Source organism: Pelobates fuscus, chromosome 6 (assembly GCF_036172605.1).
Source record: "Pelobates fuscus isolate aPelFus1 chromosome 6, aPelFus1.pri, whole genome shotgun sequence".
Classification (NCBI taxonomy): domain Eukaryota; kingdom Metazoa; phylum Chordata; class Amphibia; order Anura; family Pelobatidae; genus Pelobates; species Pelobates fuscus.
The window spans coordinates 136055684-136071017 of record NC_086322.1 but is presented as its reverse complement, the minus strand read 5'-3'; the positions used below and the strand labels follow the sequence as shown (position 1 = coordinate 136071017).

The 15334-nt window shown below is 37.2% G+C and overlaps 1 protein-coding gene across 49 annotated transcripts in view; it reads left to right on the top strand.

The window, feature by feature from the left end:
• Window positions 1–15334, top strand: part of ANK2 (ankyrin 2) — a 540585-nt gene that overhangs the window by 515319 nt on the left and 9932 nt on the right. For 47 of the 49 annotated variants that reach the window (XM_063458304.1, XM_063458330.1, XM_063458318.1 and 44 more), the window contains 5 exons: window positions 2948–3248; window positions 8436–8528; window positions 8974–9057; window positions 13017–13181; window positions 14417–14593. In XM_063458304.1, the coding sequence (XP_063314374.1) occupies window positions 2948–3248; window positions 8436–8528; window positions 8974–9057; window positions 13017–13181; window positions 14417–14593 (820 nt within the window). The remainder of the gene's footprint in view (window positions 1–2947; window positions 3249–8435; window positions 8529–8973; window positions 9058–13016; window positions 13182–14416; window positions 14594–15334) is intronic. The other 2 variants (XM_063458296.1, XM_063458307.1) reach the window with 2 other exon arrangements.

Genomic DNA, 15334 nt, shown 5'->3' with positions numbered 1-15334 from the left:
ACATAGTGTCTCCCAGCATTTTAAACATTGCCACAATCAAAACCCACAGGATCTCACATTTTGTGCACTAAAATTGGTTAAAAAAATTGGAGGGGCAGAGATTTTTTTTAAAGAAAATTGGGATTGAAGAAATGACGTTTATCTTCAATTTTAATACTTTGGCACCTCATGGATTAAATTTGAATTTCGAATTATGCCACTTTTTATCTTAATTGATATTTCTCTTTTTTTCTCGTCACATGAATTTTATAGAGTGTAGTTTTTACGATTTTTTTCATAATAGGTTCTCAATTGAGGTAAAATACATTTATATTTTGTAGTATATCTCTCTCCCTCCATTTTTTATTCTCTCTTTGGTTTATTAGTATTCTATGGGGAAGTGGAAAATTCCTATATTTACACAAATAAGTAAGGGATTAGTTTAATTTATTTATGTAATGCACTTTGAACACTTTAAACAACCTCTATGCTTGCAGATGACAAACACTTTAAGTGCAATAATATAAATTGGTTGTTTTATATAAAATTATGTATTAAGTCTGATTTAATGATGTGTTTTTAAAAATAACTATAGTTATACTAAGAAGTAAGGGATTGGTTTAATTCATTTATGTAATACACTTAGAATACTTTAAACAATCTCTATACGCATAGATAATCAACATCTTAGATACAAGAATAAGAACTTGTTATTTTGTGTGAAATTATGTATTAAGTCTTTTATTTAATAATGTGTTTTTAATTATATCCATTTCCTCGTTTTCTATGAGGGATAAATGAATTGATTGGGCTAAGGACTGGTTATTCAACATAGTATGTTGAGAAGAACTATGGAGGTGGAACGCATATGATGCGTTCCACGAAGAAAAAGGAAACCGCAAGCCGAGTCACATGATTGATGCACGAACGTGCGTTCCAAATTAATCTGTGTGCGTTCCACGGAACCAATTTCTGGTTCCACAGATGCCAGCAATTTGATCATTAAGGCTGTATAAAAGAGGAAAAGGACGCCGCATGAAAGATACACCAACTGAGGAAGCCAATCAATGGCGAAATGCGTTTTGGACTTTTTTTTAGAGCATTTAACTTATTATTTTGATCAATTGATCTTCTTAAATTTGATTTTTGTTTGATTTTATTTAATAAATGTCTTTACATTTATCTTTGGAGTCATCCTGTCCATTCCTATATGCCTAATTGGATGGGGAGGAGACCAGAAGGAGATAAAAAGAGGGCAGTGGATCTCCCTTGAAAGATCCCAAGGCGCTTCACACTGAGCCAGGTGACTTTTTGGCTCTACACTTGTGAGTTGTTAATTTATACTAATTTATTTATCTTTCGTTATAAGGACCATCTGCACTATGATTAGATAGTGCCATATAGACTACACATTTATTATTTTGGTAAGTCTGCATTTTAGTTTAATTTGTGTAGTGTGTTTAACACACAATTTCTTCTACTGTTTGTTTACGTAGCTACTTAGCATTTATTTATTTATAAAATATTTTACCAGGAGAGATACATTGAGATTTCTCTCGTTTTCAAGTATGTCCTGGGTATGATGAACATAGCATTAATACTTTCAGTATAAAAAAAGCTTGTGATATTTTTTCTTTTGGCAAATTTGGAAGCAACGTCCCTGTTTTCTGAAATATATATATATATATATATATATATATATAGTCATTTTTACTCACAACATGAAGTACAGTATATTCCCAATGTCCTAATCAAATCCTATTTGTTCTCATAGAATCAAAATAACTCTAGAATCTAACTAATTATTGTTGAGTCAAAATAGATATCATAAAATCTAAATAGTTTACGAAAAATCTCCTAATAGTGTTGCATTTTCCATAATAATTCAGTAAACTAAAATGCAAAAAAATCTTACTTTATTGAACACTCCACTGCCTCTCCCCCCCCAAAAAATATAAGTTATAAAAAAAATTCTGCCGCTGTTACTTGACCCACCATTGTGACATGTTAAAAGAGCTAAATTGGATATCGCTGGAATCCCGACGCACTCTTCATCTTTCCAGCCTTGTGCACAAGAGCATTTCTGGGAAGCTCCCACCCTACCTGAGTAGAATGCTGTCCCGGATGTTCCCAACTCCTCTACCCTCCGATTCAGTACTAGCATGATATTTAGCATACCGCAATACAAAAACAAAGTGGCTCGATCCTCATTTTCCTACAGAGCACCGCAAGTATGGAATAACCTCAGGGACACAGTCAAATCGTCATTCAATCTAAAATCTTTTAAGAGATCTATGGCGATATACCTCAGCACAGAATGCACCTGTCATGGTTGAATATATTTATTACCTGTTATGTGTCACAATTATATATGTGTGTATGTATGTGTGTGTGTGTATATATATATATATATATATATATATATATATATAGTATTATTATTATTTTTTCTTTTGTAATATTTTACCCTTTTGTAACAATGTAATGTTTTGTGGACCCAGGACATAAATGAGAGAAATCTCAATGTATCCTTCGTGGTAAAATATATTATGAATAATATACCACCAATGAAAAAATACATGAATGGAGATCGCTTGTCTCAATCCTTTATAAGCCTTCTCCTCCTGCTTAGCCCAGACATTCTGTGGCTTCCTGATGCAGCTCAGTGAGAAGCCTTTGCAAGGCAGGTGCTCTGGACAGTAGTATGCCTATTGAGTTTAGCTCAACTGAGCTAGCCAAACTAGGACGGAACAGGTCATGTTGTCTGATTGCTTTAGGAGTCTGGAGTGTTTCTCTAAATATATATTTACTTGAACAAGAAAGGTCTAAAGTTTCTAAAACTCCTGTTAGAAAACTTGCCCTATTAAAAGTCGTCACAGCCTCTTTATGTGGACAAAATGTTATAAATGTATCTTCATGTGCAAAGTAACTAACTTATTCCCACTACTTTTTTATATCTCTTTTAAAGTGTAACATCGCCAGAGCTTGAGAAAGTACAACCATCAGATACAGCTCAAGATTACATGTCTTGTAAAGAAATCCTTCAGTCTCCACTGGAAACCTGCGAAGCATATGACAGACAATGCCTCCAAACCCCTGTGTCTGATCAGCTCAGCAATTCCCCCATTGTGCAAGAACCAGAAGAATTTTCAGAACAGGAAGACCATGATGCTGCTGGACGTGACCTCTACATTGTGGAGTCATCCGATGAGCAACCAGACAAGTTGGAAAAATGCTCAGAATATGAGTCTTTGGAATCATTTGAGAAGGTAAGCAATCTTGGTGTTACATCTGCAGTTTAACTAAAGATTTATAGATATTTTAATAGTTCAAAAAACTGTTTATTGAGCAACGTTATAGCAGTCAATAGTACAATTGAGTATGCAACAGATAAACTAGACACGTAGATCTCAATGGCTGGTACATGTTAACAGATTAAGCCACATATTGCAGCCAACACGGTTCCTATAATTGAGGCTAAGTATCCTTATAACAAGTAACATTTTGCAGTAACAGCAGGGATAGTATACTGATCGTTTCAATGTAACAGGACAGCAATATGTTTGTGAGGCAGTTGCAACATTCAGTGGTTCGGTTGTAAGTGTAGCAAACACATTAGATACATAGGTCCAAATGACAAGCTAAAGTCAATATCGTAAGCAGCAGGAAGCGGCAAAGAAGCTGTCTTCAATGCATGTTAAGTGTCAGTGTAGTGTATATTATTGTTCAGGAATAATAGGGGCATTAGCTTGGCTCGCTCCATGCAGCAGGAGGTGAGTAAGGATGTTGCTTCTTATGTAGTATAACATTACTCATTGAGTAGCGTTCAATGTTAGAAGAGCCGTCGGAGATTTATAGATATTAACAAATGATTTATCTGATTTGAAACACCTACTACAATTCAGTAGTAATCAATGACATATAGATAATCTGTACTTCCCATGATCTTCACTAGCCATGGGTGGTAGCCAGGGAATACAAGGTTCCACCTTGTTTAAAAACATCTCCAAATACACAATTTTACACATTTTTTACACAATTTTACAATGTAAAGCTGTAGATGCAATTCTTAATCACATTATCCCAATTTATCAAAACAGTATGTTATAATCTTACCCCGTTATAATTTTATTGGTGTATTTTAGAAGGGAAATAATTGCCACCCTTCCAGCCCCAAACATAATGTTAAAGGGAAACTCCAGTGCCAGGAAAACGATCCGTTTTCCTGGCACTGGAGGGTCCCTCTCCCTCCCACCCCCCAATCCCCAGTTGCTGAAGGGGTGAAAACACCTTCAGTCACTTACCAGAGGCAGCGACATGTCCCACGTCGCTGCTTCCTCCTCCCCCGCCGCTCCTCCTTCTGCTTACGTTGGCCGGTGGGCGATACTGATCTCGCCCGCCGGCCGAGGAGACCGCGCATGCGCATTAGCGCACCCCATAGGAAAGCACTGAAAATGAATTTCAATGCTTCCCTATGGGGAATAGAGCGACGCTGGAGGTCCTCACACAGCGTGAGGACGTCCAGCGACGCTCTAGCACAGACCAAACCTGTGCTATAGAGCAGAAAGTTCCCTCTAGTGGCTGTCTAATAGACAGCCACTAGGGGAGGACTTAACCCTGCAAGGTAATTATTGCAGTTTAAAAAAAACTGCAATAATTACACTTGCAGGGTTAAGGGTAGTGGGAGTTGGCACCCAGACCACTCCAATGAGCAGAAGTGGTCTGGGTGCCTGGAGTGTCCCTTTAAATAAAACATTGGCACGTATTGTGAAACTGCATTTTCAAAAGTCATTTTTTGTTAAAGGAACACTATAGTCACCTAAATTACTTTAGCTAAATAAAGCAGTTTTAGTGTATAGATCATTCCCCTGCAATTTCACTGCTCAATTCACTGTCATTTAGGAGTTAAATCACTTTGTTTCTGTTTATGCAGCCCTAGCCACACCTCCCTTGGCTATGATTGACAGAGCCTGCATGAAAAAAAACAACTGGTTTCACTTTCAAACAGATGTAATTTACCTTAAATAATTGTATCTCAATCTCTAAATTGAACTTTAATCACATACAGGAGGCTCTTGCAGGGTCTAGCAAGCTATTAACATAGCAGGGGATAAGAAAATCTTAATTAAACAGAATTTGCAATAAAGAAAGCCTAAATAGGGCTCTCTTTACAGGAAGTGTTTATGGAAGGCTGTGCAAGTCACATGCAGAGAGGTGTGACTAGGGTTCATAAACAAAGGGATTTAACTTCTAAATGGCAGAGGATTGAGCAGTGATGCTGCAGGGGCATGTTCTATACACCAAAACTGCTTCATTAAGCTAAAGTTGTTCAGGTGACTATAGTTTCCCTTTAATATTTGGGAGACCTAATTTGCACTGGAGTTTCCCCTAAAATTTACTCTTAGGGAAGTGTTTACTAAAGTGTTCTAGTTTTGGAAACAATTTAATGAGATAAGTATTTTTGTATTTTTAACATTCCACACGGAAACCACATCTCCCCACTAAGTGTCTGTTATACAGTGAAGCGTAGAAATGTAAAACAGCACAAGCCAAAACAAATTGTTTGACTGCTGTTGTGGGGCATCTGCCATGTTTATGTTAATTTTCTTGGGGTGAGGGAATCACCTTTGGCTACTTTGAGCTTAAATATAAAAGTCACTTTGAATGCTCTATGAATTTTCACTTTAGTTACTAACCCAAGTAATTAAAAATGCAAAAATACCAGTCTACTTACTCTTAATAAATCACAGTTTAAACTAGAAACACAATGCAGGAGAAGCAGAATTCTTGGCCAGATAGCTGTGGAAAAATTCCAATATTCCCGGGCATTGATATATCTATTTTCCACTATACCACTGCCAGTGGACTTCTAAACTATGTCTCTCTTGTTAAGAAACAACATTACGCAGATGGCAATGGAATTAATTCACTGGGAGGACTAAGATGCTCTAGTCAAACAAAAAGGTTTAGAAAATGTCTTCTAAGTTCGCAATGTATGCCATGAGCATCTCCTCTAAATTGATTTTGGCATATATAAACGCTCATTGACCAATATAGTATGATTGTGTGTGTGTGTGTGTGTGTGTGTGTATATATATATATGTATAAATTGTGCAGTAAACATTGTACTTCTAATGATAACTGAACAAAAACTGTCTAATACCTGAAGGTGTCATTAGATCCATTTAAAAGCAATGTAGACCACAGACCAGTTGTACTCTATATCACACTGCAAATGGTTTCTCATATCAAAATATAACATTATATTGCAGTTGCAGTTCCAATATTGCATATTGCAGTTATTTGCATTGGATCTTATAATTTTAATACCTGGCAATGCGATCATTAATATATATATATATATTTTAAATTCTATTTAAAAAAAAATAACAAAAAATTCAGTTTTAGTTCCTGGTCAATATTAAACTTTTATAATCTAACAAAATATTAGAAATATCATATACTGCACATATTACTTTTACACAGAAGCAATTTAGCACAAATAAATGCCACTTACAGGACGGCATGTTTTGTTGCTTTCAGTGTTTGTATTCTTCCTTAAAAATATACTTAAATAATTGTCTTTGTTTAACCTAGGTAAGGTAAGATACCTGAGATACTTATCATGACAATTCTGATATGTGATCCATTATAAAGGATACATACCTCCCAATATTCAGATGTATGGGTACAGAATGTGGCTGGGTGAGCCCATTAGTCATTTCTACTGATGCAATCTGTGTCACTGGCAGTACATGGTATCAAGCCACACCATCCTGGCTGGCCCCTAAAGTAGAAGACCATTTCGAAAGTGCAGCTGATGTGCTCTCTGCATGCTCCTTGTGATGTAGGACAGTGCAAGCTCATCTAAGATGCACTTGTGTTGTGCAGCTGGGGACAGTTGCCTGGATGTGGGACACCAGGGAATAAAATTGGGGTGGTGAATCCTAAAATTTGCACTGTCCCACCAAAATCAGGACATTTGGGAGCATTACCATGCTAAAGTGCTCACTTGTTTTTTTTTGTTCGGTCTAGATGAAATAGCCTATTTAACCCCATGGCTATTATCACACTAGACCTAGGAGTATTTTAGTGTTTTTCTTTGTATTTGTTTAAGCATCATTTTCTGCTTTTCATTTGGTCTCTTATTTTTAAAAGATAGATAGAGCTTTTTTTTTTTTTTTTTTTAAACATTGAAGTCTGTATAAAAAAAGATTATTTTTTCACAATTTTGGCTATACATTTTTTTTTCACAAACAGTGCAGTTAAAGAAAGATATTTCAAAACAGGACGGTGTTTGTTTAAATAATTTTATCCTTACTAGACTTGGACATTTGTTTAGTTAGCAACAATTTGTCAGAATTTGTACAAGTTGTGTGATCGACCAAATTCCTGATTTCCAAACCGCCGTTTAGACTAATCATGAAACAAACTATTGCGCAATGGATGGATCATGTTCATTTGATTCACGTTTCAAAGCATTGCCCGTGGTGCCAAAGAAAGGGATAATGATGGGAGAAATGGATGATGTGATGGCTATGGCAACCCCGGTTAGAGAACTAGATCTAGAAGGGCATGGAAATGGGCAAAATAGAATCAATTTATTATCATGTGTATATTTTGCAGTACACTGATAGGAGCATTTCCTCACCATTTGTTAGACAGATCAAATGTGAAAAAGTAACCAATAAAGGAAAAAAGATCAAGAGAAGTAAAAATAAATAAACCCTTATTTATATAAAATATATTTATTAAATATAGGGGTTTATTTGCTAAACTGAGAATTATGGAGGATACATATTAGTTTTGCAAAATAGACAACTTGGATAAATTCTACAACTTACCGTCACATTTTTCCCAGCTTATGGTTGTCAAGTCCCCACAATCTCCAGTTTAGTGAAAAAACTCCATTATCTTCCAGGTAACCGACTTCTTAGAGAGTTAAATATTATAATCAGCATCGTTCCTGCTGCAGGCTTAAATATGTTTTATTTAATACACAGAGATATAGATGATTAACAACCTCTGATACAACTTACTTTAACATGATAAAGCATTTAAAATTTTTATTTACTGTAATAGTCTTTTAATGTCAACTTGCAAATGGTAGAACCTTTATTTCTAAGTATAAAAATGTATTAATTTGAGAAAACCATGCGTTACCTTACTGCCTTTAGTTGTAGATTCTAGCATGGCCTTTTTATCTGACGATATTGCCATATCGAAAACTGGCTAATGATTTGACCTATCTTCAGTATTACATTAATTAATAATATAAAATAATATTTCATTTCCACACACCCAGTTTTCCCTAGTAAGGATTGTATGGAAATATTTATAGTTGTATCTTGGAAATCCTTTAATTTCTATTGAGCAATAAATTAGTTTGCAACATAGTACTTAAGTCAGCCACACACAGCATTATAAATAGAGCACTGATTCCATGCTTCCACCAGGAGCTAGCTGAGGAGCTAGGTGAGCTAGAGACCAACTCAGATGAGGACGAGATGGTAACTACCAGGGTCGTTCGCCGCCGTGTGATTATTCAGGTACAGAGTGTTTAATTACTGCACGTCCCTGAGCCAGTGGCTGCTACGTCCTGGCTGTACTTGCAGCGAGTCCTTGAGACTGGATTGGGGCAACTACTTACCAAGCAACATGGCTGCCTGCATGTTACCCTTGACTAGTGCATGTTCACTCTTAACTGTGAGTATGAAGTACCTAATGTAAGTAGAGAATTCTAGATCTGACACGCCACCCTCCAAAGGCCAGATAGGAGACCATGCTTACCATCATAAGGTCTTCTGCTGTACTTTTGTTTGTGGTCTCCTGCATGTACTTAACACTTTTATTTGCAAAACTAATTTGAGGGTTTCGCTTGATGTCTGCAAACCTACGTTATGTTTGTTTTGCACTCACTAATTTTGTTTGTGCTTTAAATGTGATGATGAATTTAGTTAATGTTTTTCTTTATTTTTGTATTCTTTAATTTAGGCTGACAATATGCCTGACATTCTCCCAGAGACTGTGACTGAGGAGCAGTATACAGATGAGCATGGTCATATTGTGGTTAAAAAGGTAAACTGTGGACAGCAGTTCTAAAATATATTCTGTATGGATATTTTGAATAAGATACAACTTTTCTATACAACTTAAAATCCATAGAGCTTGTTTAGAACCTTGTCTGTAAATAAATACAAAAAATAGCTGCTGAAAGCTGGTAGCATGTAAAAGCTACAGAAAACCCATTGGGTTTCTAACCTTTTTGCCAAATTTATGGATTTATGTAGCACATTGCTAAGAAAAATGAGAGGATTGGGTATAAAGTACCCCTGTCTCTGACCAGCAAACTGTTGAATCTGAGACTAGGGTAACGGGCCAGGATGGTGGTACCAGTTCCACCTAAGTTGGGCTTGAACCCAGATATGGATATACAATTTACAAAAGATTGAACAGATTAGACAGGGCACAGGGCATTAATCACAGAACAGGAAAGTCTCCTTAGGGAACAAACAATCTCACCCTCGAGTTCCAAGGAAACAGAGCAAAAACAACTAAGATGTATAGGCACTTTCGATGCCGGTTGGGATCAGGTCAAGACAATTATGAACCGTTTCTGGCCTCTGTTGAAACAGGATGCACAGCTGAAAGATGTCCTCCCGGTATATGCCTCTTTAACAGCTAGAAGAGGCAGGAACTTAAAAGACATGTTGGTACATAGCCATTTTCAAGCAAAAAAAGTTCCAACACATTGGCTGTCGAACAAGATCAAGGGCACTTATAAATGTGGAAGGTGTAAAGCCTGTAACCATATAAACACAAGTTCTAAAACTTTTAGTGATAGCACCCGTACAGAAAACTTTGAATCCTCATCCTTTTTCAACTGCAATTCTAAAGGGGTGATCTACCTTATTACATGCCAATGTCAACTCATGTATGTAGGGAAGACTTTTAGACCCCTTAAGAAAAGGATTCTTGAACATATTAATTCAGTAAAGACCACGAGGAATATCGAAACTCCTGTCTCCAGACACGTGAAAACAGCCCACAATGGGGACTCCAATGTCCTCAAATTTCTGGGCATTGAATTGATTAAACCAGACCAGAGAAAAGGCAACTGGGATCAACGTCTGAGAAGACGCGAATGCTATTGGATATACCGCCTAAAAACATTGTCCCCCAGGGGACTTAACGAAGGGTTTTCATATACCCCTTTTATTTAATAAGTCTCTAAAAATAACATCCCTTAGAATCTAGAGCAATATAGTTATTGCCAGATTCCAGCGAGTCCAATCACTTATGAACATGTATACTCTTTAACGTATAGGTATACAATTTTTTAATCACCATAAGCACCAAATCTAAAAGGATTTTCTGTCCCCTCCCCCCTCCCCCCCCCTCTCTCTTTAAAAAGGTTTCCGCAACCCTTAAAAGATACTAAACAACAGGATATATACCTCTTTAAATAATTGAGACAATATATTGGTGAATAATAAACCCAATCGAAGCTTTTATTTTGTATATATCCACAACTATTAGTCAAGTATAAATTGTGTGCAGACTTGTAGCATATACCTACATAAAATTAAAACCATCAGCAAGACAGATAATTAACACTGTCCTGATAGTTAAGAGAGATTTCCTATGTCCCACTGCCCACTATGGAGCTTACACCCAACTCTCCAATGTCCCTTGTTGACAGGAGAGTCAGGTAATTGAACGGTACATTTGACTGTCAACCAGCCTGATTATGTCCCACTGCCCACTATGGAGCTTACACCTAACTCTCAAACGTTCTTCGTTAACAGGAGAGTCAGGTAATTGAACGGGACATTCGGCTGCCAATCATCCTGACGTAGCGGTTCACTCCGCCCACTTTTTTCACACGTGATCGCATTAGCGACACGTCATCAATGACGTAATTGACGTTCATTCCATGGATTGGCTAGCCTACATTTAAATACCGAGGGGAGACCGGGCGGCAAATTCTAGCCCCTGACGAAGGAGTATTACACTCCGAAACGCGCGTCGGGTTTCGTTTGCAGGCGGATTCCTCACTCACTGAGCACTCACCGAGCACTATGCACGAGGGAATCCCCTTTTGACCACTTTTATTATTTTTCCTTTTTTTCGTTAATCTGATGTCTGTTCATTTGAACTTACAAGCTGGACTAGTGTAACGGCAGCTTAAGGGGACAGTCTACAGGGCTTATTAGCGATAGAACACCCACGAAGGTGTTGGGGGGAGTTTATAGGAGATGAGATTTAGAGGCTCACTGGGTACTGAAACCTAACTCTACCATACAATCATCATACATCCTATTAACCTTTTACACCCCATAGCTATTCTGTAAGCTGATGTACAATGGACACTTTATGTCCTTTCTATCACTGTGCAACTCTGTCTCCCTCTACCTAACTGTCCAACCTCTGTAAGATTCAAAGGTATCTAATCTACTACGTTTTCTTTTGTTTTCCTATGTGGACACCTAATAGGGATATTTACATAGTATAGCATTTTTTATGCTTTAATTCCTACCCTCTGGCGTTCAAGCATATCTACTGGGAATTTCGTAGTCATTTTCACTAGCATTTATTAGACACTGTCCAATTGTATCCTCTCTACAGTCTGCTCAATAAAGTTACAGTTTTTACTGTTTATGCTAAGATACATACCTTTTCAGTGTCTCTAATATTTTTGTGTTTAACTTATAGATACCTAGTTTCTTGGACTTAACTATAGGCATATCTCTATATTATTCACTGCTCTATTTTCTCCAATATACCAGGTTGATTGATAGCTCTTCTCTCCCTTTGCTTGGCTCTGCAAGTGAGAGTGGGGGGAGCTGTCTAATCTGTTCAATCTTTTGTAAATTGTACATTGCTAAGAAAAGCTGCCACGGCAGATTCCATACTTGTTGCTTGCTGGTAAGGCCAAGAAATACACACCTTAGTATGTACACTTCAATCAAGAACAATACTTATTTTTTTCTTTAGTATGGATTAACTTCTTTACACTAAGCCAGAAGCTGGTATTGAGTTATGATATTAGTGACAGCCGGTAATGAGTAGTGACAAGCAAGTTAAAAAAGTAACAGTTAGTAGCACCCTTTAGCCGCAATTTAGCAACTATCTTTTAGTAGCGTGTGCCTGTAACTCCCTGTTGCTATTGTTAAAACTTTGCACTCGGTAACTAAGCACTCTTTGCTAATTGTAGTAAATAGGCATTTAGTGAGTACCAAATAAGTGAAAAGTATACCCTTTGCCTCTAGAAAAATACACAAATAAAACGTCAATAAAATTACTCATGTAATAAATGCAACAGACTAAATAATAAAGTCCAATAATAGTCTGTGTAGGTCCCTTTGTTCCCGATGTTTTCTGGTGTTACATAAAACGTGTGTACCTGGGATTCCCCTTCTGGAACAGATAAATGATCTGGAAGACAAAACTTCCAGATCATTTATCTGTTCCAGAAGGGGAATCCCAGGTACACACGTTTTATGTAACACCAGAAAACATCGGGAACAAAGGGACCTACACAGACTATTATTGGACTTTATTATTTAGTCTGTTGCATTTATTACATGAGTAATTTTATTGACGTTTTATTTGTGTATTTTTCTAGAGGCAAAGGGTATACTTTTCACTTATTTGCATATCATTTACTTAATAGGTTGTCAGGTTTCCTATTATATATACCCTCCTCCTTAGGAATTTAAGTAGCGCTCCACTTTTTGCACACTATTAGCATTTAGTGAGTACCGGCTGGTCATTAAAGAGTAGTGACAAGGTTGTAATCAAGCCCAAATTTGCAACTATAATAAGCTCTAAAGCCATCCAAGCCTTGTGAGATGAAGTGGTCCTAGTTGTAGACACTGTGTTTGGATTTTGGTGGGTTGTTGATATAAATTGCCAAATGGAGCGCAATGCTTTTGTGCAATCTTCTACCATGCTTTACCGCATTTGTTCTCTGAAGTTCTTAGTAGGCAGCAGGAATTAAAATACTATAAATGTTTCCTTATCAACTGGTACAGGTGACTCGTAAAATCATCCGAAGGTTTGTTTTACCTGATGGTACAGAAAAAGAAGAGGTTGTAGTGCACGGGGGACCACAGGAGCCTGTAACAATGGAAGAGGGTGACACCGTATCTAAAGTCTTGAAGCGTACCGTACTCAAGAGTGACAGTGAAGAGTCTGAGGTAATCACATTTGTTTCCTAACCCATGCAGTTCATACCACCTATACTAGCAGGATTATTACATTTAGATAACGGCTCAGTATTACTTTTGGTTCAACGTTTAGGATAGTGAGTTTTCATTCCAGTCAACAACTTTGAGAAAAACTAAAATGCATGAAAAATCTGCATGATAACAACAAGCACCCCTAATATTACAATTGCAGTGTAAAACATTTTGGCTAAAACGAAACCTTAACTAATATATACATTGGATACTGTATGAAGACTTATAGACAAGATGTTATAAAATGTATACATGTATATGTAAAATAATGAAAAGGGAAACTAAGGATTCTGGGTCTGCAATTGAGACTTACAAAGTGCCTACATCTGAAGTTGCCGATTGTGAAATGGATACAGGAGATAAAGGTAAACTCACACTTGTATACCCACAACCAGAATCCTTTGCTGTAACTTGCAAAGCGTGTGGGTATGTATACCTTGGTTCACATGTGGCAGGTTTTTTATTGTTGCCTTAATTAGTATAACAGTTACAATGAATGCTTCCAACAATGTCCCATCCCCAGAATGCAGTTTGTCAGATGCTGCTGAGGAATCTTTGCATGAATATTTTATAGAATGCCTTGTATCTCTTGCTATGATATGTACAGTGTACATACAGAAGGGCTTCATTAAGCCTTAAGAAATTTGCATGTCTGGTTTCTTAGCTGTAGACAAATCACTACATATGGAGATGATTTGTGGGAAAAAATTAGTCTGCTGACTTGTGTAGGATGTATGGTTGAGCTCAACTGCTTGCTGACTTTGTCAACTTTTGTCTTTTCACATCACTTTTTTGCTTGCAATAATATCATGAGTAATGACTAACAATTTCGGCAACATGACTGTTTTGACTCTGTCTTTATCCTACATTTTATATAACCATACTAAAACGTTATGTCGATGGCATCCAGTATTACAGTAACCACTTTCAAATAATGTGTCCAATACATAAATTAGTCCCTTCTATTTCATACATTTGTATACATTCCATGACTTAGTCACGTTCCCATCTCCATAAAAGCTAAATCCAAATGGACCAAAGAAAATGGAGATTCATATAAATTAGTCTTTCTAATATTCATTTTAAAGTGCATTATACATCCATATCCTTCTGATGCACAGTTTTCAAGCCTACATAAAACTGCTGGAGCAGAGAAACAAAACTAAGAGCAAACATTACAATTGTGTCACCAGATCACTTTCTCTGAGCCAAGAGTATTATCTTCCGAATTCCAAGCTGAACCTGTGGAAGGACGAAAGGTCAGCAAAGTCATAAAGACAACCATGGTTCATGGTGAAAGAAAAGAAAAATATCTTGGGGACCTTAGTTTAGCATCTGATCTGCCATCAGCCAAAGATGACTTTGAACAGGTAAATGTCAGTGTCTACATCATGAAAGAGTCCAGCAAATGTACTTTACCCCTGGGGAAAGGCAGGGGAGAGAAAATGTGCAGTGTATTTGCTTACAATACTACAGAGCCCCAGAGGTGCCAAATAAATTAAAAAAAATGTCATTGTGTGCACGCTGTACCATCTCGTTTGCATGATTTAATAAATCGTATCCACAAGATAGTACAGCGTACGCACAAGATGGTTAACTCATGCCCATACTAACTATTTTGTGCACATTAAATAATTATATAATTTGAGTGCACTAAATAGTAACTTGTGGTAGCTCATGTACACAATATACTTAACTTGAGAAAACAAGAGATAACTATAATGGGGGCGGCAAGGTGGGCACTTCGGTAAGCACCTACCTCACTTGATGCTGCCTCGGCTCTGGTCACTCACTGAGCTCAAGTATGGTGATGGCGTCAGCGAGCCCCACGGAAGACGTCAGGAGGCAGCTACTTCCACCTCCCCTGCTGTCTTGCACATTGTGTCTGGGGTCTGCCAATCGTAGGTCTGTCAGGCCAGGCCGGACTTAGGTAGGTGCTTATGGAAGCAGGCCACAATACTGTTATCTTACGTGCACAATTTAGTATATAATGCATGCAAGTTAACTACATTGTGTACACAAAATTGTTAAAGCTTGCACACGAGTTAACTATCTCATGGGTACAATCTACTAAATTGTGTGTACAAGATAGTAAAACGTGTGCATGGTGC